The 22,375-nt window shown below is 39.5% G+C and overlaps 1 protein-coding gene across 2 annotated transcripts in view; it reads left to right on the forward strand.

The window, feature by feature from the left end:
- LOC126203758 (methionine--tRNA ligase, cytoplasmic) overlaps positions 1-22,375 on the forward strand; it is a 100,142-nt gene that overhangs the window by 58,538 nt on the left and 19,229 nt on the right. For both annotated transcript variants that reach the window (XM_049938127.1, XM_049938126.1), the window contains exons 7-13: positions 1,124-1,240; positions 3,043-3,246; positions 4,865-4,954; positions 6,413-6,599; positions 13,200-13,364; positions 13,541-13,760; positions 14,835-15,048. In XM_049938127.1, coding sequence (XP_049794084.1) covers positions 1,124-1,240; positions 3,043-3,246; positions 4,865-4,954; positions 6,413-6,599; positions 13,200-13,364; positions 13,541-13,760; positions 14,835-15,048 — 1,197 coding nt within the window. The remainder of the gene's footprint in view (positions 1-1,123; positions 1,241-3,042; positions 3,247-4,864; positions 4,955-6,412; positions 6,600-13,199; positions 13,365-13,540; positions 13,761-14,834; positions 15,049-22,375) is intronic.

The following is a 22,375-nucleotide window of genomic DNA, read 5'->3' on the forward strand; positions in this document are numbered from 1 at the left end:
TACTGTTGTTTTTGGATTGCATTTCCTTTGGATTCTTCCAATGAATCTCAGTCTGGCATCTGCTTTACCGACGATCAACTTTATATGATCATTCCATTTTAAATCACTCCTAGTGTGTACTCCCAGATAATTTATGGAATTAACTGCTTCCAGTTGCTGACCTGCTATATTGTAGCTAAATGATATGGGATCTTTCTTTCTATGTATTCGCAGCACATTATACTTGTCTACATTGAGATTCAATTGCCATTCCCTGCACCATGTGTCAGTTCGCTGCAGATCCTCCTGTATTTCAGTACAATTTTCCATTGTTACAACCTCTCGATATACCACAGCATCATCCGCAAAAAGCCTCAGTGAACTTCCGATGTCATCCACAAGGTCATTTATGTATATCGTGAATAGCAACGGTCCTATGACACTCCCCTGCAGCACACCTGAAATCACTCTTACTTCGGAAGACTTCTCTCCATTGAGAATGACTCTTGAATGAATCTTGGTATTCACTTTCCTTCGCAACAGTTGGGTTGAGTAACCTGCCACTCCTTTATAGCCTACCCCAGTCCATCCCACCTTTCCCCCAAAGGAGGAACAAAGAGTTCCTTTTTTCACTTTTAAATGTGTGTTGTCAGGACTACCAGAATGTCACCTCTTGAAGGTAAGTACTGGGCAATTATTCTGTCTCTCTGTAATTTTATGGTTTTCGGAACAATTGGTTGAGTATATTCCCATCTTCATTATTTTATCAGCATCATAAAACTTCATCATTAACATTTCTGATCAATATTCTTTGTAAAATCTTATACATTTCTACAATGAATTGTGTGTGTGTGTGTGTGTGTGTGTGTGTGTGTAGGGGGGAGGGTGGGTGGGGGAATCACATGCCAATGGGAAAGGGCATAAACTTATGAAAGTAATGATTCTATTGCAGTAATGTCAGTGTGACTGCAAACATGATTACTGGAAAGGACTATTTACCTTTTGCAAGGGTAAGGTTTCAAAGTGTGATTACGATTATTGTGTTTCATTGTAATGTATTCTTTCATGTTACACAATTTCTTGTATAAATTGTTAAAAGTAGGCCAATACAGAAATGACTTAATATTGTTTTCTTTTATTTTAGGCTTCCAGTTGAGGGTGAAAAAAATGTATTGGTTACTTCTGCCTTGCCCTATGTAAATAATGTACCCCATTTAGGAAATATTATTGGCTGCGTCTTATCAGCTGATGTCTTTGCAAGGTAACCTACATCTGTTGATCTTGTTTTTATGTGCGGAAAATAAAGCTGTGAAACTCAATAGCTCTGGTTGAGGATCTTTTTAAACTTGTGTGTGGCTTGCTTTTGTTTGTGAATGAAACAGCTTTAAAACTCCATATCTCGGGGTATATTTGTAAACTCATGTGTCCATGATGAAGTTGGTTGCATTTTCAGTCTAGAAGCAGTAATTGTAAGAGTAACTGTCTGCTTAACAATGGCAGCAGCAGTGGAAAGAATTTTCCAAATTGCTGTGCAAAATTCATTCAACAGAATGAGTGCCAAGACCAAGCACAGATCATAATTTTCCTGCATAACAGTTGTAAACTTGTGCTATTCCTGGTATTAGAAAGGTCAATAGTTATTGAATTTATGAATGTCTTGCTCTCTACAGAGAGAATACCTGAGCATTAAACAAGTTAGCATGTACTTAGTAGGTCAATTGCTAGTGATATGGGAGGAGGGTAGACTACTAAGGGGTGAAAGATGATGTACAGAGCTAAGGAGGAAGGAGTGGAGTTTGTAAGGGGGGGGGAGAGGGAGGGGGGAATATGAATGGGAAGGGGAAAAGTTGAATGTAAATGGCAGGAGGGGAAAAGATTAGGGGTAGGGGGAAGGTGGCAGCAGCAGATGGGGAGTGTTGAAGTTTCAGGTCAGAAATATTATGAGAATGAAGTACTTGAGGGATAGTCGTCTATGCACCTGTAATTCAGAACTGGTGCTCAAATGATCCAGTTGCAAATGGGTCTTGAATAAGCTACTGCAGTCATTGGTGTTGTGCAGCGACATGTTCAGACAGATGCTTGAGTTTGTGGTTAGCCATTGGTTGGTAGTAGCCTTTCATCCAGGTAAATGGTAGATTTATTATCATATTAATGTAGAATGCTGCACAACAATGATAGCGTAGCTGGCATCTGAAATGGCTGCTTTCAGACAATAATGAATTTTTGAGGGTTAGGAAATTTCTGTAAATGAACTGCAATGGGTATTTCTGGATGGATGTACAAGACAGGTGTTGCACCTGGATAATCTGTGGGGTAATTGTTGCTATGCAGAATTTGAAACAGTGGTGATATAGTGATTGTGCATGATATAATGTTGATTGGTACAACCGTGGAGTACTAACTTGTATTATGAGGGCAGTATTTTGTGTATAATGTCTCTCTTCTCAGGACACAACAAAAGGTACTCTAAGGCTTATTGATGGGCGTGGTTCCTCTAGGTCTGGCAGAGATAGGGCCGTAAGAGATGTACTGCATAATAAGTGGTTCACAGTGACAATGGGTTTTGTTGATTTCTTTGGAAGATTTGGATATATTTCTGGTCAAGCTAGCTAGGATATTTTCTGCATATAATGGCTGGGGTAATGTCATTAGCATATTTATGTATCTCCTGCTTTTCATTGGGTGTGTGGCATCCGTAAAAGCAGTAATTTTCGTATGGGATCAATATGAATAACTGTTACAAATCTGATAAATTATTTTACTACAAAATTTGCAATATTTATGTCCCCTCATCATTTCAGTGATAACTGGAAACTTAACTTAATTTTGTTATGAATTCTTATAATTCACATAATTTTTATGTGTGATTCCTTATACTGAAAGATAGAAATGAGAATGTTGTTTGCATTGAATTTATTTTTTCTTCTTTGACTTTATTTTATGATAACAGTATCACTGATAAGTTTCTATTCCATATTCATTAAGATTTGTACATTTCGGGTGTATGTGACTGGATATTGAATATGATTCTTTTTGTTAGAACTCTTCACTTGTTATTGACAGGTTCAGTCGTCTGTGCAATCATAATGTCTTGTATATCTGTGGAACTGATGAATACGGTACAGCAACTGAAACCAAAGCACTTGAAGAAGGTCTTACTCCAAAAGAAATATGTGACAAGTATTTTAAGATTCATGATGCCGTCTACAAATGGTTTAATATTAATTTTGATTACTTTGGTCGAACAACTTCTCCTGAACAGACCAAGTAAGTACTATAATTACCTTTTGATTACTTTCGTTAAATATAAAACTACAAAGATACAGAATGACTGGCCAGTACTTAGCTTCAAGAGGTGAAACATCAGTATTGATGACTGACATATTTAAAAATGAGAAGACTTATCGTAGCTTTTGGAACTGTTAGTTTTCGCCTCAGGGAGGAAAGAGGAATGTGTTGGAGAAGGTAAGAAAGGCGCACCAGGTCACTCCGACCTCATGAGGAGACAGACTCATGTTTTGTGAGGATAAGGGGAAGGTTTCTTACAACTGATTACTTCATTGATTAATATAATTATCATTTGCATGACAGGAAAGAATTATAATGACAAACATTAACTAAACATATGAATTAGCAACTTCCACACTACTACTTATCATAAGTCGATGTTTTTTTGTAGCTGTTGACTGGTGTCTTGTGGTTCACTTTATTACATTTAGTGACAAGTACATTGTTAGGTATTAGGATTGTACTCTGTATGATTTTCAGTAAGAATAACATGTCTGCTGTAGCTACTTTTGTGTGATTCTTTTTGGAATATGATTAATTTATGGAACATAATATTTAACAATAAAAGTTTTTTGTTGGTTGTTGTAACAGTTCTCTAACTTTTGTCATGATCACTGTGGTATAAACTACAACAGAAAATTTTTCTAAGTATGTTTTATTGATACTGTGTAGTGTGAATTAAATTTTTAAATGCTCAAAAACATAAATAAAAACATTCTCTAAAGCAAAGTTATTGTGTTTGACCAAAAATTACAAATCTCACAGGAAGCATTCAGTCAGTTAAAAATAAAGATTGCCATTTTCTGCAACTTACCATGACTTAAAACAAGACTTGTTGGATTTGTTTAGTTTTTATGTTTCATGCTCATTTGTTATAAAATCGAGACATGTACATTACAGTGCCAGCATACAAGCCAACAAGTGACACTACAAATAGTTTCCAGAAACATCTTATTCAAAGGTTGTTAGCTGTTTATACCTTAAATGACCTGATCAAAAGCCAGCTCTTTCATCATTAACATTTTAGGAGGTGTCAAATAGAAACATGGGCATCACCATAAAGAGTTACAGAAAATTTATTATCTCAACGGTAAACTAAATACTTACCTAAAACTGCGTTTGAGAGACCATGCAGTCTGCCTTATCATGAAGCTTTTGTACTGCTGATGGGACCATGTTCTGAAGCAGCCAACACATTATCAACTGCTAGAAATTTATATCATTTAGGTAACTCAAAATGCTCATCACATTGTGACATAATTTTAAAAGTTATGTCTGTGACTCTGGTATTGCATAATTGATATTTCCCTATTATCTGCTCATGCTCCCTTGGTTCTCAGAATATAACTAATCTAGATATGTTGATTTCTACTTTTATGACTTATGAGCTATGGAAGTAAAATGTGCAGATATGTTTTAACATTTTGTTACAATTTTCTTCTGTCTTAAACTAGTTTTTTATTATTTTTTTTATAGAGAAGGTGCAGAGATAAATTTGCCTGAATCTTCTCTTGATGTCATTTCCCATCCATAGTTATTCCTCTTCACACAGTTTTCTTACTTAGATTGCTCTTCAATATTGTTCACTATTTTTCAGGGTCTGCCAAGAGATGTTTCTCCAGCTAAACAGGAATGGCTTCATATGTACAGAAGTTATGGAGCAATTACTCTGTGAAAAATGTGATAGGTGAGTGTGTTTGGTAATGCCAAATTATATTAGCCTTTAGATTTCCAAGTGAGGACAGCAGATATTTATGAATCACATTCAAATTTGGTGGTTGCTTGAGCTCTCTCTCTCTCTCTTTCTCTCTTTCTTTTTCTTTCCTTCTTTCTTTTTCTTATTACTCTCTCACTTTCTAAAGCAGCAACTCCTGAGAGCTATTTACACAATAAACTGTTTGTTAATTGAATAAAATAGATTATAACATGTTCTGATTCTGTATGCTCTTTTTTTTTCCAGGTATGTGATTTACTCCTTAAATATAAGCTGATTCACTTTTCTTTCACTTTGTCTAATGTAGTAATCTAAATCTAATAAGTGAAGACTTGAGAAGAAGAAATATGTATGTCAGATTTAGAACATTATTGTACCCTGTTGTCACAATAAAGTACAGCAGCACTTATGGTATTCAGTATGTTTACAATAAAGAAATATTTTTTTAACTGTCAGCAGTTATTATTCTGTTTACTCTCAATACTATAAAGGATGGAAAGTCCACAGATTAACTCAAGAGAAACCCTCTTACACTGAGCCTGACATGGAACATGTAGATTACCTGATTTCCAATTAAAACAGAAAAAGGAACTGTAACCCTTTCCATGGCCTGGTCTTTGTAATCTGATATTTTTCACTGAATAATCGCAGATACAAGGGGTTTGTCACATTTCCTAAATCGATCCAACAGTCTGCCTTTCAACATTGGGTCTTCATCTGTTAATTATCAACTCAACTCGTGTCATCATGCTATCTTATCTACGCTGACTTTATGTTCAGGATGATTAGCAGCCACACTTATTATACTTAAAGCAGTTTAACAGAGACTTAAACAGTTGTTTACTTCATCTTTAGTGAACATGTTTTTTCTTCAAGTATTCTTGAACACTACACTTCCAGTATTTTTTTAAAAAAATCCACAATTTCAACATAAGACTTTCATCATAAAAATAAACCAATTTAATTCTATCACAATTGTAATGCTTGAGAGACGAAAAGGTTGTGTTACAACAACAATGTGAATTGTGTAAGATTAATAGAGACATGTTTTTAATTTATTTCTGTAGTGTTTGTCTGTCGCTTTTATAATTTCTTTCACCTCTGTCAGTGTTTTTTAATGTGAAAATGAGAAATTGCACCATGATTTGGAGTCCACATTAAATGGTGGGTCTGCCTATAACTGTCACGGTAAGCCAGTTCGTAGGTCAGAGGAAGGCAAACAGCATACCATCTCCAATAGGACCATGCTAAGTAAAGCCATATTGTGTTTAAACCATCATTCAGGTTGATAACAGCTACACCTTTTACATGTTACCTGGTACTTTGGTTACAATTTATCTACAAGGAAAATGATCTGTTGCAGGTTACTAATTATGCCAAATTGTTTTTGATGTAGTGAGGTTGGAAGACTGGATTGTATTTCTCTTTCAGGTTTCTTGCTGACCGCTTTGTGGAAGGCACATGCCCTCGCTGTGCTTATGAGGATGCAAGAGGAGATCAATGTGATGGTTGTGGACACTTAATAAATGCAACAGAGTTGATTAAACCACGCTGCAAATTGTGCCAAAATACGCCAGTCATTAAACCTTCAGAGCAGTTCTTCCTCAAAATGCCTGATGTGAGTGTGATGTAATATTACATCTCTTTCTGTCATCTTTGTCTACAGTCTTTGAAAGTTAATAAACCTGATTCATATAGTAACCACACAATACTTGAAGCGGTCCAAGTAACACAAATGTGGCTGTACTCATGAAGCATTCAACAATAATGGAAAACAGACTCCCGTGTATCCCCTTGTAATAAGACGCAGTGCTCTGACAAGAATGGCATACTGGAAGGACATACAAGAGGGGTGGTGGTGGTGCATGTGTGCCCCCCCCCCCCCCCCCACACACACACCTCATTGCACGCTGTCTCCCACAGGCGGTCTCCATCAGCCAGCCCGCGGTGTTACGGATGGTGGCTCATTCAAACACACACACACACACACACACACACACACACAGTGACACTACACTCAGCGCAACCACACTGACTCACACTAGTCACAGGGTGTAACACACCTCTCCCTTGTGCAAAGTGGGCTTCCAGGTGACGGAGATACCAGCAACCCTACAAGACACACATCCATCAGAACTGGAGCAGCAGCAGGCAGTGCCTATAGAGAGGGCGGGACGATGTGCTGGGCGGGCACTGGAGCACAGGCCTGGAACGAGCAGGGATGTGGGTATGCCCTGGGCTGTTGGGCCCGTGTGATGCCCGATGACGGCACTGGAGGGAAGGGTGCCATTGCCATATCAGATGTTGTCATCAGCAAGCAGGCCCCAACGTGGTGGTGGCAGCCCTGGGCCCACTGGCGATGATGGCTGATGCGACAATGGGGAAGGGGCCGTTGGATGTGGCCCGAATGGAACAGCAGGCTGCGGCAAGGAACCGGTGGCTTGAGACAGACTGTTACCCAGTCACCAGGAAGTTGGAACCCCAGGGTGTTGCACATACAGGTTTCAGCCAGTGGGATGGGTGTGCCTCCACAGCAGGCAGCAATGGGCTCGAGGCAGAGGGTGGAGGACAGAGGCCGACGGGATGGGCTGCAATGAGAGGGATTGCACCCACGAACTGGTAGCTTCCGGCAGGGAGTGGGATCGCAACTGACCAAAGTGGTGTGTGACCACCCTGTCAGCACCATGGACGTCACACAGATGGCATCCCCAGCGATGGACAACAGTGGCCAGTATCGACTTGGGGCTGCGAGGAAACACTCGCGCCCACACTGGTGATCCCAGCGTGAAGTGGCAGAATAAGCTTGACTGCTTGACTTTGGCAGGTGTGACACAGGCCGGAGAAGGTGGAGGAGCATTTGTGGCTGCTGCAGAAGATGGGGGAGCATGCATAGCCGCCAGCCGTGAAGGATCTCAGCTGGGCTCTGCTCGCCCATAGACATGAAGAAATAGATGCTTGGAAAACAGAGGAGGGTGTTGTCCAGTGAAGAATCCATAGCAATTTTTTTCATTTGGGCCTTGAATGCACGAACTAGTCATTCCACTCGACCATTTGATCGAGGTTGTATTGTCGGAGGTGTAATATGAGAAATGCCGTGACGGAAACTAAACAACTGGAAGGCCTGAGAAATGACTGGGGCTCATTATCAGAAACTAAGGTACAAGGCAACCTGTCAACAGAAAAAAAATCCTCAAAAGCATATGAATTGTGACCTCAGCCGACATCGATGCACACCAGAGAATGTAAGGAAACCAGAAAAATGCATCCACAGGCAAGAGCCAATAGGAATTTGAGAAGGGATCTGCAAGGTCGACATGAATGTGTTCTCACTGTAGGTGTAGAGTGGGCAAGTGGGACAGAGATGCCCTGGAAGTGACCTGTTGTCAGGCACACTGCTCATAAGCTGCAATAAAACGGACAATTTTGCCATAAATCTCCAGCCAAAAAACATGTCTCCTAGCTAACAGTTTAGTGCGCAAAACTCTCCAATGGCCCTGGTGGAGAAGGTGTACAATTTGACGCCATAACACAGCGGGAATGATTACTCCAGGGGAGAGGTCTTCCATGGACAACAGCAACACACCGTGCAAAACAGAAAGGCAATACTGTAAGTAAAAATAGTTGCTCAGGGGGGTCCGGAGCCCAACTCAGTACTTTATCTGGCCAGTCCTGTTTAACGAACTGAATCACCTGGCGGAGAACTGGGTTGGCAATGATGGCAGCTGCTGTGTGCGAGCTCATAATTGGGAAACTGTTGACTGTGGGCTACATTTCAGTATCAAGATGAAGGCACAGCAATTCTTCACTGTCAAAATTGAGATGAGAACCCACAGGAAGATGGGCTCGTTTAGAAGTGTGTCAAAAATGGATTTCATAACGTAGCGAGACAAGAACAGTGCCTGATGTTGGAGGCTGTGTGCTGCCTTGCTAGGCAAGGAAGTGTGAGGGTTGAACAAGGAAACCAAGGGGTTATGCTCAGTAATAAGGTGAAACTTGGAGCCATTCAAAAAAACATGAAATTTCTTGAGAGCATAGACAGTAGTATTAACTTCCTTTTCCACCTGATAGTAATGCTGCTGGTCTGGTGTGAGAGATTTAGAGGCTAAGCAAAAGGCCATTCAGTGCCATTGGCATATCGGTGCGCTAGGACCCCAATGAGTCTGTACAGTGAAGCATCGGTCACCAAAACTACGTGTTGGTCCAGAAGAACGTAGCTAAACAAAGGGCTGAGAGTAATTTGCATTTCAACATTTGAAATCCAAGCTCCAGCAAAAAGGTGCATTCTTATGTAACAATGCATGCAACAAGTGAACCAAAGTGTCTGTCCCCGGGAGGAATTTATGGTGGTAGGCTATATCTTCCCTAGGAAGTCCTGAAGATTCTTCGTGGACAAGGGGCAAGGTATAGACATAACAGTGGAGATGTGGTCTGACAGAGGGCGAACTCGATCCCACAAGACCTTGAACCCCAAATAGACAGTAGATGGTTAAGCAAACTGAGATTTTGCGAGGTTACACCGTAAGCCTGCAGGCTTTAAGACATAAAACAAAGTGCACAAATTTTGCAAGTGATTGGCTGTGGAGGAGCCCATGACGACAGTAACACACCCTATACCTTCCGAAAACAAGTCTGAAAACTGCTCACACAGTGTTTCCAACTGAGTATACAGTACCTGATTGGACACAATGTGAACTGTGTTGGTGGTAGAAAATCCAAATGCCAGAAACACATCCATCTCGAATAAGTTCTCAACACCGGCATCACTGAGCAAGGTGGTGCAGTGGTTAGCACACAGGACTTGCATTCGAGAGGACAGCGGTTTAAACCTGCGTCCGGCCAGCCTGATTTAGATTTTCCATGATTTACCTAAATTACTTCAGGCAAATGCCAGGATGGTTCCTTTGAAAGGGCACAGCCGACTTCCTTCCCCATCTTTTCCTAATCGATGGGACCGATGACCTCCCTGTTTGGTCCCCTTCCACTAATCAGCTAACCAACACCAGCATCAGTATCCACCAAAAATGTAATGGAGCGAACCACTGAATTGTAAGAGGCATATGCCGTAAATTGTCCCAGCAGTGCAGTGTTCTGTTTGTTGTAATTGACAAGCTTCTGCATGACAGGTTTCAATGGTGGCAAGCCGAAACTCACAATAATGTCACTGCAGCACCTTTGTTCACCTGTAGCCGGAGCACTTGGTGAGAAACTTTTAACTCCATACTCAACTTAGGAGAAGTCTCAAGCATTGGCGTCACATAGTTTACGTACATGTCCATGTCCTGAGCAACCTTCGATGAACAACACACAGAGGCGATGTGGCTTTTCTTCCAGCAAGCATTACAAGTAGCCCAGCAGTGGGGCACACCAAATGTTCATGGCTGTACAAAACATAGAGAACAAGATGGAAACAAAGCATGCTGTCTCCGGCACTGTGGTGGTTCCAGCTACTTGGCCTGGTTTAGTCTGCTGGGTGCTGGGCCCACGTGTTTGCTGCCGCAGTTGCCACTTCTTCATGCAAGCTATCTGTTGTCCTAGTGGGGACATCATGTGACACTATTGCCACATCACCCCGTGCTTCAGTTTGGTCACCCACTGTCCGAGAAACTTCAAAAGATTGTACTATTTGCAGCACTTCTGTCAACGTGGGTTTTCACATAGAAAAGCCTTCTGGCCCACTTCCTTATCCGGAGCTAAACAGATAATTGCATTGCTCACCATAAAGTCTGCAGAAGAATCATTATGGGCATCAGTAACAAATTGGCACTTATGGCTAAGCCCTCGAAGTTTGGCTGCCCAAACCCTGTATGACTGGTTTGGTTTCTGATGGCATTTGTAGAATTAAGTTCGGGGTGCTATGACATGCGTTTGTTTGCAATAGAAATTGGACCGTAAACTGCACATGTGACCAAAAGTAAGAGCTGGTGATTCTTTTAAAGGGACAAGCTGACAGAGTAAATGATACACTTTAGATGGAATCCACTAGAGAAAAAAGGCTTTTCACAGATTTGAGTCTGTCACACCAAAAGCCGAAAAATGGTCTCTGAGTCTTTTTTCACAAGTGTCCCAATCCACAACAGAATCATCATATGGAGGGAAGGTAGGTGGATGGACCGGTGGAACAGTACCCAACCTGTTAATGGAAGCCTACAAAGTGGGCACAACTGAAGTAGCTGTTTAATCGGGGCCGGTAGTGTGGCGTCCATAGTGAATAAACCTTATGAAACCTCACATAAAGATTGCGCACACAGAAACTGTTCCAAACTCATTGCCATTCTTGTAGTAACCATACAATACAGGGGATCAGACCATGTAATTCAAATATGGCTTTATTCATGAAGCACTCAACAATAATGGAAAACAGACTCCATTGGATCCCCCCATAACAAGACTCAGTATATCAATGAGAACAGCTCACTGGAAGGACATACAAGACCATCAGTTAGCACTGCTCCATGCATATATATGTGTGTCACCAGCAGACTTCGCATGCCTTCCACAGGCAGCCGTCAGCGTCGGGCTCGTGGCTGCAGTTGATTTCCGATTCAAACACACACACACACACACACACACACACACTCACTCTTGCAGGCTCGAGTCGCAGGATATATAATAGTTTCTAATGAGAAAACGCTGATCTCACAAATGGAAGATATATGTGAAGAAATAAAACAATGGAAAATCTAGAATGGAATAATGACAATATTATGAAAAGGATAGAGTGCTAATCACTGTGATGAAGATGTTGAATCATGGACAGGCACAACAAAAAGACTGCTAAACAAGTGATCTTTTGGTCAAAAGGCCTTCGTCTAAAGTAGACAGCGAACGCATGCATGCGTGCGTGCCCCCCCCCCCCCCTTTCCCCCCCACACACACATACAGAGAGAGAGAGAGAGAGAGAGGGGGGGGGGGAGATTTACGCAAGCAAAACACACACACACACACACACGACTACTGTCTAGTCGTGTACGTGAGTTAGTTGTGCTTGTGTGTGTGTGTGTGTGTGTGTGTAAACTCACTAAACCCACTTGTTTAGCAGATTTTTTGTTGTGCTGTCTGTTTGTATTCAGTAATAATTGTATAAATAAACCATTCTATCAACAGAAATAATCCATAATTGCTTGAAAGTTTTACTAATTGGACTGTATATTTGAAGCACTTAAGGGTCATTTCTCAATGTTTTACTCCATTTTTACAAATGAGAGAATTGGTTAATCAGGAAATTTGCCATTAGGTTTTTATAGTGAATGATACATGCGCTTGTACACTCCAAATGAGGAACTGAATATAATTGTTTCAGTGACATTTTAGGAATGAAAATGCTTTGTTAATGAGATCAGTGCACATATCGAAGTTTGTCTGCAATCCTAAAATTCTTCACAGTGGGCAGTGGTGATAATGTTTTGGCTCATTAGTGTGTCTTCCAAGTAAGTAGTCAATGCGGTGTAATCGGATAGATAAAAAAATCTACTCACCAAGCAGAACATGCACATAAAAAAATGTTATAATTATGCAAACTTTTAGAGCCAGTGGCTCCTTCTTTCGGCAGAAGGCTTAAAGGGAAGAAAGAGGGGTGAAGGAAAAGGACTGGAGAGGTCTAGAAAAAGGGTAGATTTCGGAAAAATAACCCAAACTCTCATATCAGGGGAGACTTACTGGATGATAAGTCAGTCATCCAGACTGTTGCGCCTGCAACTACTTACAAGGTTGCTGCCCCTCCTCAGGAAGCACATGTTTGTTTGGCCTCTCAACAGATACCACTCCATTGTGGTTGCATCCACAGTATGGCTATCTATATCACTGAGGCACGCAAGCCTTCCCACCAAGAGCAAGGCCCAGGGTTCATGGGTGGGACTATCTTATAACTTTGTAATTTTTTGTGAAGTTTAGTTTATGTTAAGCCTGCTGTTTATGGTGTTTATCTTTCTAATTGACTCATTTAATAATTTGTGCTGGTTACAACATTAGAATGAACTCTTCTCCACATTACTTCTTAAATTTTCTGACTGCAACACTTATCTAAGTCTTAGACAACCTTAAGATAATTGTCATAAATGCTTTGTAGTTTAAAGTAATCATATTTAAAGTTGTAATAAATTGACAGAAATTATAACTTTTTTGTAACTTCTCATAACATAAATTATTTTTCATGCTAAAGTAATCACTTTTTAGTTACTTTATGTTTCCACTATAAAAAACAGTGTTTATGTATCCACAGACTGAACCACTCATTAGGCACTGGGGAGAGAAAGTGTGGGGTGGATGGTCAAACAATGCACGCACTATTACCCGTAGCTGGTTAAAGGAAGGCTTAAAGCCACGTTGCATCACTCGGGATCTCAAATGGGGCATTCCTGTGCCTCTAGATGGATACAGAAATAAGGTAGCTATCACTCGTAAGGTCAAGTCATAAGGTTTAGTTATGATTATTAAGAGTACTTTCATTTTACTGCTACAGGATAAAAGAAACTTTTTTTTACCATTGTTTTCCATGCTTTAAATTTTATGTTATCCAATTTATTTTCATTGAACCTAATGTTCATGAATCTCTGTTTATAGGTATTTTATGTTTGGTTTGATGCTCCACTTGGCTATATTAGCATTACAAGCTGCTACACATCAGAGTGGAAACAGTGGTGGCAACCAAAAAGGGAAGTGCCTGTTAGCCTCTATCAATTTATGGCAAAGGACAATGTTCCTTTTCATGCTGTTCTGTTCCCAGCTATCTTGCTTGGAGCAAATCAAGGCTACACTGTCCCTACTAACATAATGGCCACAGGTTTGTAACTCATTTTAGGTGATAGTTTGGCAGAGGAATGATTCTTCATGAATCATTTTCTGTTTGGCAGAAAAGAGTATTCATTATGATAGGCAGTCAAAGAAGATTCTTCTGTGAACAGAGTAGTTTCTCACCCTAGGTTGTTGGCTTTGGATGTAAGATTGTAAAGTTCTTCCACAGTCTTCTGTAGTTAAGTTTAAGTACGTTAAGCCTTGAATTACAGTAAAGTTGAAACTTTGAGAGATAAAAATGTAGCAGAAGAATGCTTGCATGGGATGGGTAAAGTGATAGGCAATATTGTTACTGGATGTCAGTTTGAAGCAGTGCACTGTTAGTAATTTTTGTGTCAAACAAAATCTTTTGCACAGAAGACATAATGAAGCCTGCAATATGATATTTAAAATCATAGCTCATTTCACGAAAATGATAATGCAAAAATACCTCGAAGTAAGTTGATTTTAGTGAAACAACTTGAAATCGGCAATTTTTGTGAGGTATTGTAAAATTTACAATTTTTCTGTACAAATAATTGGAAATCTGGGGATAATAGTTTACTAATGTTTGTAACATATAGTTATTGAATGTTCAAGTTGCATTTTGACTTCTAATCTTCTCAAGGACTAGGTTTGTGTATAAATCACAATTCAAGTCCCATGTAATGGACTTTGATGTGACAGTGAAAACAGCATCAAAACTCGCAAAAAGAAAGAAAAAATTGATTGTGGCAAAAAACAATACTGAATGTGGTGATAAAGAAAGAAAGGAAAAAAAACCCACTGAATGTGTGTGTGTGTGTGTGTGTGTGTGTGTGTGTGTGTGTGTGTGTGTGTGTGTGTGTGATAGGTCTCAAATATGGTAAAAATAAATAACGAATCTGGTACAAAATTACAGGAATTAGATAAAAAAAAACACCAAATTTGGCCTTAACATAAAACAAATCTTTCCTGTCCCTATCAATAACTTGCTACAAAAAATCAGTCCAATAAAGCTTTCTGTCTTACTTGTAGAACAGTATAAAATTAGTGTCATAGTTACAGGGCACTTATCATTACATTAATTGTGCTTTTTTTTCAGAATATTTAAATTATGAAGATGGCAAATTCTCGAAGAGCCGAGGAGTGGGAGTTTTTGGCAATGATGCTCAAGAGACAGGTATTCCGTCTGATATTTGGCGTTTCTATCTCCTTTATGTGAGACCAGAATCTCAGGATTCTAGCTTTAGCTGGACTGATTTAGCAATGAAAAACAATTCAGAGCTTCTTAACAACTTGGGAAATTTCATTCATAGGTAAGCATTTTATTTTTAATTGTTTATTTATTTTGTTGTGATATTATTCCAAAACTTAACTACCTTTTTGCCTTATTTAAGATAAACTAAGTTGAGGTGACACATGGTTAATTAATTGTTAATAACTTGGTTTGTTTACTCAAAACAGCTACTCTACATTATTCAAAAATGGAAAAAAAATTAGATCTGGCAGAGGATCTGGAAATAGGTGTACACATTAATATTCAGAAAGAACAAGTAGTTAATGGAATAGTGTTCCTCAGTAGAAGTAATTTCTTCTGTAAATTTAAGTGCCTTACAATATAAACATAAATCCACATCAGTTTTAATGCACTGTACAAAATCTTGACTGGAAGTTCTGTATATACATTTTCCTGTTCCTGACAAATACTAGTTTGTGAGAGAACACAAAAGAAAAAGACTGAATTCATACAGGTAGGCATTACGTATTTGATAATCGTAGCTTAGCAAAGTATATGTCCTTGGACCAAAACATAAATGATGAGGTCTGAAAAATGTGGACGTGCAAACTCAAGAAGTGTTTACTAATTGCGAGCTGTGTCCTCTAAGTAAGCATTTGAAAACAGTAGAAGTGTTTCTAAGAAGTGCATGTGTGTAGTGCTACAGTATCATGCCACAAGACAATAACAGTGAATTTATGAACATGTATGTGTTCTTTTAAATCTGGAGAAGGACTTTGTCTACTTTTAAATGTGTCTCTCTGCTGCTCAACTTTTTCTGATGACATTTACAATAATTGCTGCAAACTATGACTTCAGTGTTGTATTGAATTTGCAGCACCAGTTGAATCATCTAGCTGCTGGAAATAAGGAACAGACATTAACACAGTATGTTATGTTACTACAAGTTTTGTCTTATTTTATAGCACATACATGTGCTTTGTGTTAGACTTAAGTAAGTAGGCCACTAGATGGTAAATGAAAGACCGAAGTCAATTACACTATGCCAAGGTGAGAGAGAAAAACATTTGAATGTGACTGGTTGCAGGCAGAAGTATATAACAACATTCATCGCAGGGACAAACAAGAGTCAGTATCTAAATTTGTATGCTTTCATAACTGGAATGAAAAAAAAAATGTGTTATGTGAAATCAAACAATGGAAAATCCAGGATGAAATGTAACAATATTATGAAAGAGATAGTTGCTACTCACCATATAGCAGAGATGCTGAGTCACAGATAAGCACAACAAAAAGACTGTAAAAGAAGTGAATTTTCAGTCAATGAGGCCTTCATCGGAAATATGCCCCCCCCCCCCCCTCTCTCTCTCTCTCTCACACACACGTGCAACAAATGCAAATGCAACACACACACACACACACACACACACACACACAAAACACACACACAACTCACACACACCACATTTTCTGGCTGCCAAGGCCAGACTGAGCAGCAGCGCATCATGGAAGAAGCAACAGGGTGGTGGGTGTGTAAGGAGGAGGCTGGGGCAGGGAGTGGGAGGGATAGCAGGGTGGGACTGGAGGACAATAAAGTTATGCCTATGGGAGATTACAGGGACGAGATAGAGAGAGGGTAGGGCAACTAGATGCAATGTAGAGGTTAGACAGAGAGCGGGGGTCGGCTGGGTGGGGGTGGGGGGTGGAGCTAGCATAGAGGGCCGTGTAGTCCTGGAATGAAAACAGGAAAGAGGCTAGTGGGTAAAGACAATGACCAATAAAGGTTGAGGCCACATGCAGAGTTCAGAAAAGCTGGTGTTGGTGGGAAAGATTCAGATGGCACAAGCTGTGAGGCAGACATTGAAATGAAGAACATTGTGTTGGGTACGTGCTCAGCAATGAGGTGGTCTAGCTGTTTCTTGGTCACAGTTTGTTCGTGGCCATTCATGTGGACAGACAACTTGTTTGTTGTCACACCCATGTAGAATGGAACACGTGGTTGCAGCTAAGCTTGTAGATCACGTGACTGGTCTCAACTGGTCTCACAGGTAGCCCTGCTTTTGACGGGACAGGAGTGACCGGACTGGAGTAGGTGGTAGTGGGAAGATGTATAGGACAGGTTTTGCATCTAAGTCTATTATAGGGATTTGAGCCATGAGGTAAGGGGATTGGGAGAAGGGTATTGTGTAGGGGTGGAAGAGGATATTATGTAAGTTTGGTGGGTGGTGGAATACCACTATGGAAGGGGTGGGAAGGATAGTCGATGGGATATTCCTCATTTCAGTGCATGACGAGAGATAATTGAAACCCTGGGGAAGAATGTGATTCAGCTACTACAGTCCTGGGTGGTACTGAGTCAGGAGGGGAATGCTCCTCTGTGGCCGGATGGATGGACTTTGGGAAGTGGTGGGTGACTACACCTAGCTGCCCTACCCTCTCTCCACCTCGTACCTGTATGCTCCAACAGGCAGCACTTTACTGTCACCCACCCCAACCCTGCTATCCCTCCCCCTCCCTGCCCCTGCCTCCTTCTTTGAAGTAATTATCAGGACAATAGTGAAGACATGTAAGAGAGAAAAGTTGGATTGCCTGAATGGTATTGCATACCCTGGTGAAGGTCATTTGCAATGGTGACTGAAACATTGCACAACATGACTTTGTTTACAACCTATAACAGTTTTATCGGAAAAAATCAGAATGTTTGATATCATTACTTGACAAGCATGCAAGGTAATACTCGAAAAACATTTTTAATATATTTTTTTCATGTTGTCGGAATTTACTTATGTGGCACCTATTGCCAGTAACTAAGCTAAAGAGCATCATAAAGTTGTTGGAGTCAGTAATTACATCACACACATATAATATCCAAATTCAAAGCTATATTGTAATTACTTTATGTGTGTTAATCCTATCATATGCTGTTAATTATTTGTGAATTAAAGACCAATGTTTAGTAATGGTGTGCATACTGCTGTTGATGTTAATTAAGTTAATTATTATTATTATTGTTGTTGTTGTTGTTGTTGTTGTAATTAGCCTTCACAAGCTATGAAGGCCCTTCGCAGCTGACATTATAATGCTTTTCCAGGTAGTTAATTTTCTAGTTCATCACAGGTAAGATATTTATATCTTCTATGGTGTTGTTGAAGTAGCATAAACTTTGTCTTCTGTCACGTGTTCTCCTTTGAGAAAGTTTTGTACGTATTTATATATTTTCCTTTCTGCTGGGGCTCAAAGTGTGTATACATTCCAACAAAGTCTTAATTTTGGATATGATGTCTGGTTTTATATATAGTTCATGTACTACTTTGTTTGTTAATATTCTCCATTTTACTGTGTTCTTATCTTGAATCCTGCCAAATACCTTCCTCACAATCAAAGTTCGTACACACACCCACACCCACACACACACACACCCACACACACACACACACAATTTGCAGTAAATGATGTAGGTAAAAGGGTATAGAGATATCTAAAAATGAGATTGACAGAAAGTGCAAGCTGTCAAAGTAGGAATGGCTAGTCAAAAAATGCAAAGCTGTAAAAGAATGTGTAACAGGGGGAAAGAGAGATGCTGCCTTGCGTATAGGAAAATTAGAGAGACCTTTGGAGGAAAGAGAAGTAGCAACATGAATGTCCAGAGCTTGGATGACAAGCCAATACTAAGCAAAGAGTTGAAAGCTGAAAATTGGAAGGAATACGTAGAAAGCCTATACAAGTGGAATGAACTTGAAGGCAATATTATATAGAGGGAAGAGAAAGTGGCTGAAGATGAGAGGGGAGATATGATATAGGGAGAAGAGTTTGACAGCGCACTGAAAAAAGGGACCTGGAGTAGACAACATTGTCTCAGAATTACTGAGATCTTTGGAAGAACCAGCCATAACATAACGATACCACCTGGTATGTAAGGTATATGAGACACGCGAAATAGACTCAGACTTCAAGAAGACTGTGGTAATTCCAATTCCAAAGAAGGCAGGTGCTGACAGCTGTGAAAACTACCAGTCAATCAGTCTCATAAGTCATGATTGCAAAATACTGAGACAAAATTATGTACAAAAGAATGTAAAACCTGGTAGATGCTGACCTCAGGAAAGCTCAGTTTTGGTTCAGAAGAGACGTAGGAACTCAAAAGGCTATACTGACAGTACAACTTACCTTAGAAGATAGTTTAAAGAAAGGCAAATGTATGTTTGTAGCATTTGTTGATATGGGGAAAACTTTTTGTCAATGTTGACGGAATGTATTCTCTGAGATTATGAAGGTTTCAGGGATAAAATACATGGAGTGAAAAGTTTGTTTACAGCTTGTATGAAAACCAGATGGCAATTACAAGAGTCAAAGGACATGAAAGGGAAGCAGTGGTTGAGTGTTAGACAAGGCTGTAATACAATGTTGTTCAATCTGTACATTGAGTGCACAGTAAAGGAAGACAAGGAAAAATTTGCGAAGTGAATTAATGTTCAGAAAGAAAGAATAAAAACTTCAAGGTTTACCGATGGCATTGTAAAATATCAGAGGCAGGAAAGGACTTGGAAGAGCAGTTGAAAGGAGTGGATAGTGTCTTGAAAGGAAGTTATAAGATCGACATCAACAAAACCAAAACAAGGGTAATGGAATGTAGCCCAGTTAAATCAACTGATTATGAAGGAATTAGACAAGAAAATAAGACACTAAAAGTAGTAGATTAGTTTTTATATTTGGGCAGTAAAGTAGCTGATGACGTCCAAACTGACAGCAGCGAGAAAACCATTTGGACTGAAGATCACAACATCATATACCATATGATAGCACTTGAGAAATACGGTCTATTGACACACACTTCATTGTACTCTGTGTCTGTTTTTATTGGGCAGATATCAGTTTTTTATCAGATCACTTCCTCCTTGAAATTTCATTTCCAGTGGTGTACTTTATTTTAATATAGCTCAGCGGGTACTGGTAGTAATCATTCCTACATGACCACTTTTTTACTGTGTTCAGCATTTAGGTCAAGGTGCTTTTACTATCCTTATGCCTGCCGTTGGACTTGGGATTTCAGTGTTCACCATGTGGCTAACTCTCATCTTGGACATATCAACTGATCCCCAGAGCTTTTTCAGTCCTAGTGACAGCTCAAATGCAAATATGATGGCCTGCTTGTAGCTTTTCAGTTCTTTTATATTGTTCCTTTCCAGCTATTTTTCTTCTACCTGTGAACTCTGCTATTATTGACTCCCGTCTTCAAAATTTCATTTTATTCCTTACTGGTATTTGTATTATTATTTATATCTGTTTCAAAAATTAAGTGATGTACTCTCTCAGTTTGCACTCATTATAGCATGTTAACTGTAACATGCTTTCCCTGGTGTTTATTAAATAGTTCTCTTTCTGTATATATATTTGTCATTCAAACTTGAAACAGTCCTGCACTGTTTTACTGTGTATTAAAATTTTCATAGTCATAAATTACAATCTTACTAACAATAGATGTTAAAGTTTTGACGATAGGGTATTGCATCATATAAGAACTACTACTGGGGAAACCAATGTTTCTGTCACTGTGACTGTGACTGGGACGTTGATTTCACCAGTAATGGTTTTTTTTATAATATGACACAGTGCTGTTGCAACTCCTTCCGTTTGCCTCCACTTGTAGTAGCAGAGAACGAGCTGTGGTCACTGAAAACCAGTGATCAGCGAAGTGCCTGCTGGCCCTGGTACCACCACATCTTCCATGTACCCTTGCTGGTCACCTCCGCCAGAGGCAGAGCTTATACTGCGATGCATGCCGATCCATCACTCAAGCAGTCTCTTCTCCCAGTTCAACGAATTTTCTCTGTGACCATACAGGTTCCCTTGACTGCCAGGCGAGTCTGTCTCATTCTAAAACTGCCTCTCTTCTTTTCCTGTGGATTCATGAGACTTGCTTACAGAAATTGTTCCAGTGATACCCTGCATTGACGTCCCTCCTCTCGGTGCATGTCTTCTCGTGCCCCCAGACACTGCTGAACAAAGTACTGTAAACTATTCATAGTCCACTCTGTTCAAAGACTCTGCCATGAGCAAGGGCCTCCCTTGATTAACAGGTATTAACTCATTAAATGTTATTGTATTTTTCACGATAAAGGATGACAGCCAAAGCAGTTGCAGGATAATAATTTATTAAAATTCTTGACCAAGGTTTCGGTATATATAAATATACCTTCATCAGAAGTAAAAGATCCTGAACAGGAAGACACTTTCATTAGAAAAACCTTAGCATTGGAAATAAACACTAAAGCTTAAGTAACAGTGAAATTACCAGAGTAATACAGGAACAAAATCTTTTAGTTACTTACTAAAAGGGTCGTATCCATTGTTAGTAGCCATTGATTTTAATAAAGATATTTCTTTTTCTAAACAATTTTGTTCTAAAGGTGTGCTCACAGCACGATGAACTGCAGAATGAAAGAAGGCGATTTTGTGAGTTTGAGGATGACAAGAATCTATTGGGATAATATTATCAGAAAAAGTTTTACCTATTTTTGATGTTTGCTGTTTGTGATTTTCGATGTGTATGTGTGGTTAATTGACTAGTATGTTTTTATACGCAACGACAGATGGTTTCGTTTTACTGTATCATTTTGGTTGTTTTCGCTAGTACGTATTTCACCGCCTACATTACGCGAGATTCTCGCGCACTACACTAGTGCCCTCTCTCGTTAGATGTGTTCCATAGTGCAAGCTTCATCTGTTTGACACTAGAACACAGGTAAATTGGTTCCATATTTTCTATTTTACATAAATGTTTTTAAATGGTCTGATATGTTTTATTTATTAAGACAGAAGATTTGAATTAGCACAACTTTTAATAATTTTGATGCGCTTATGTAGGTATCCATGGATTTTAATATGCGCGAGTGTCTGGCACATACCACAAGTGCCCTCTCTCGGCGAAACCATCTGCCCTAGTGCTTTCACATTCTTGTCTCGATAGTTCATAGGCGAAGTACTGGTGCTAAACTGTTCGCATTGACCCTGTGCCCATAGTCATGCTGTACAAATGGAGAAGATGTCTTAATTACTGACGATGCCTTTGGCACATTTGTCTTATTAATCTCCATTGCATAATGTAATTTTAGTAAGTAACTAAAAGATTTTGTTCCTGTATTTCACTGTTACTTAAGCTTTAGTGTTTATTTCCGATGCTAAGGTTTTTCTAATGAAAGTGTCTTCCTGTTCAGGATTTTTTACTTCTGATGAAGGTATATTTATATATACCAAAACCTTGGTCAAGAATTTTAATAAATTATTATCCTGCAACTGCTTCGGCTGTCATCCTTTATCGTGAAGAATATCAACAGTTGCTGTTTCAGCTATGTTTAAAATCTTGTTATTGTATTTGTTAACTTATAGAAATAATGTCTTCAAACCAC

Source organism: Schistocerca nitens, chromosome 9 (genome assembly GCF_023898315.1).
Source record: "Schistocerca nitens isolate TAMUIC-IGC-003100 chromosome 9, iqSchNite1.1, whole genome shotgun sequence".
NCBI lineage: Eukaryota > Metazoa > Arthropoda > Insecta > Orthoptera > Acrididae > Schistocerca > Schistocerca nitens.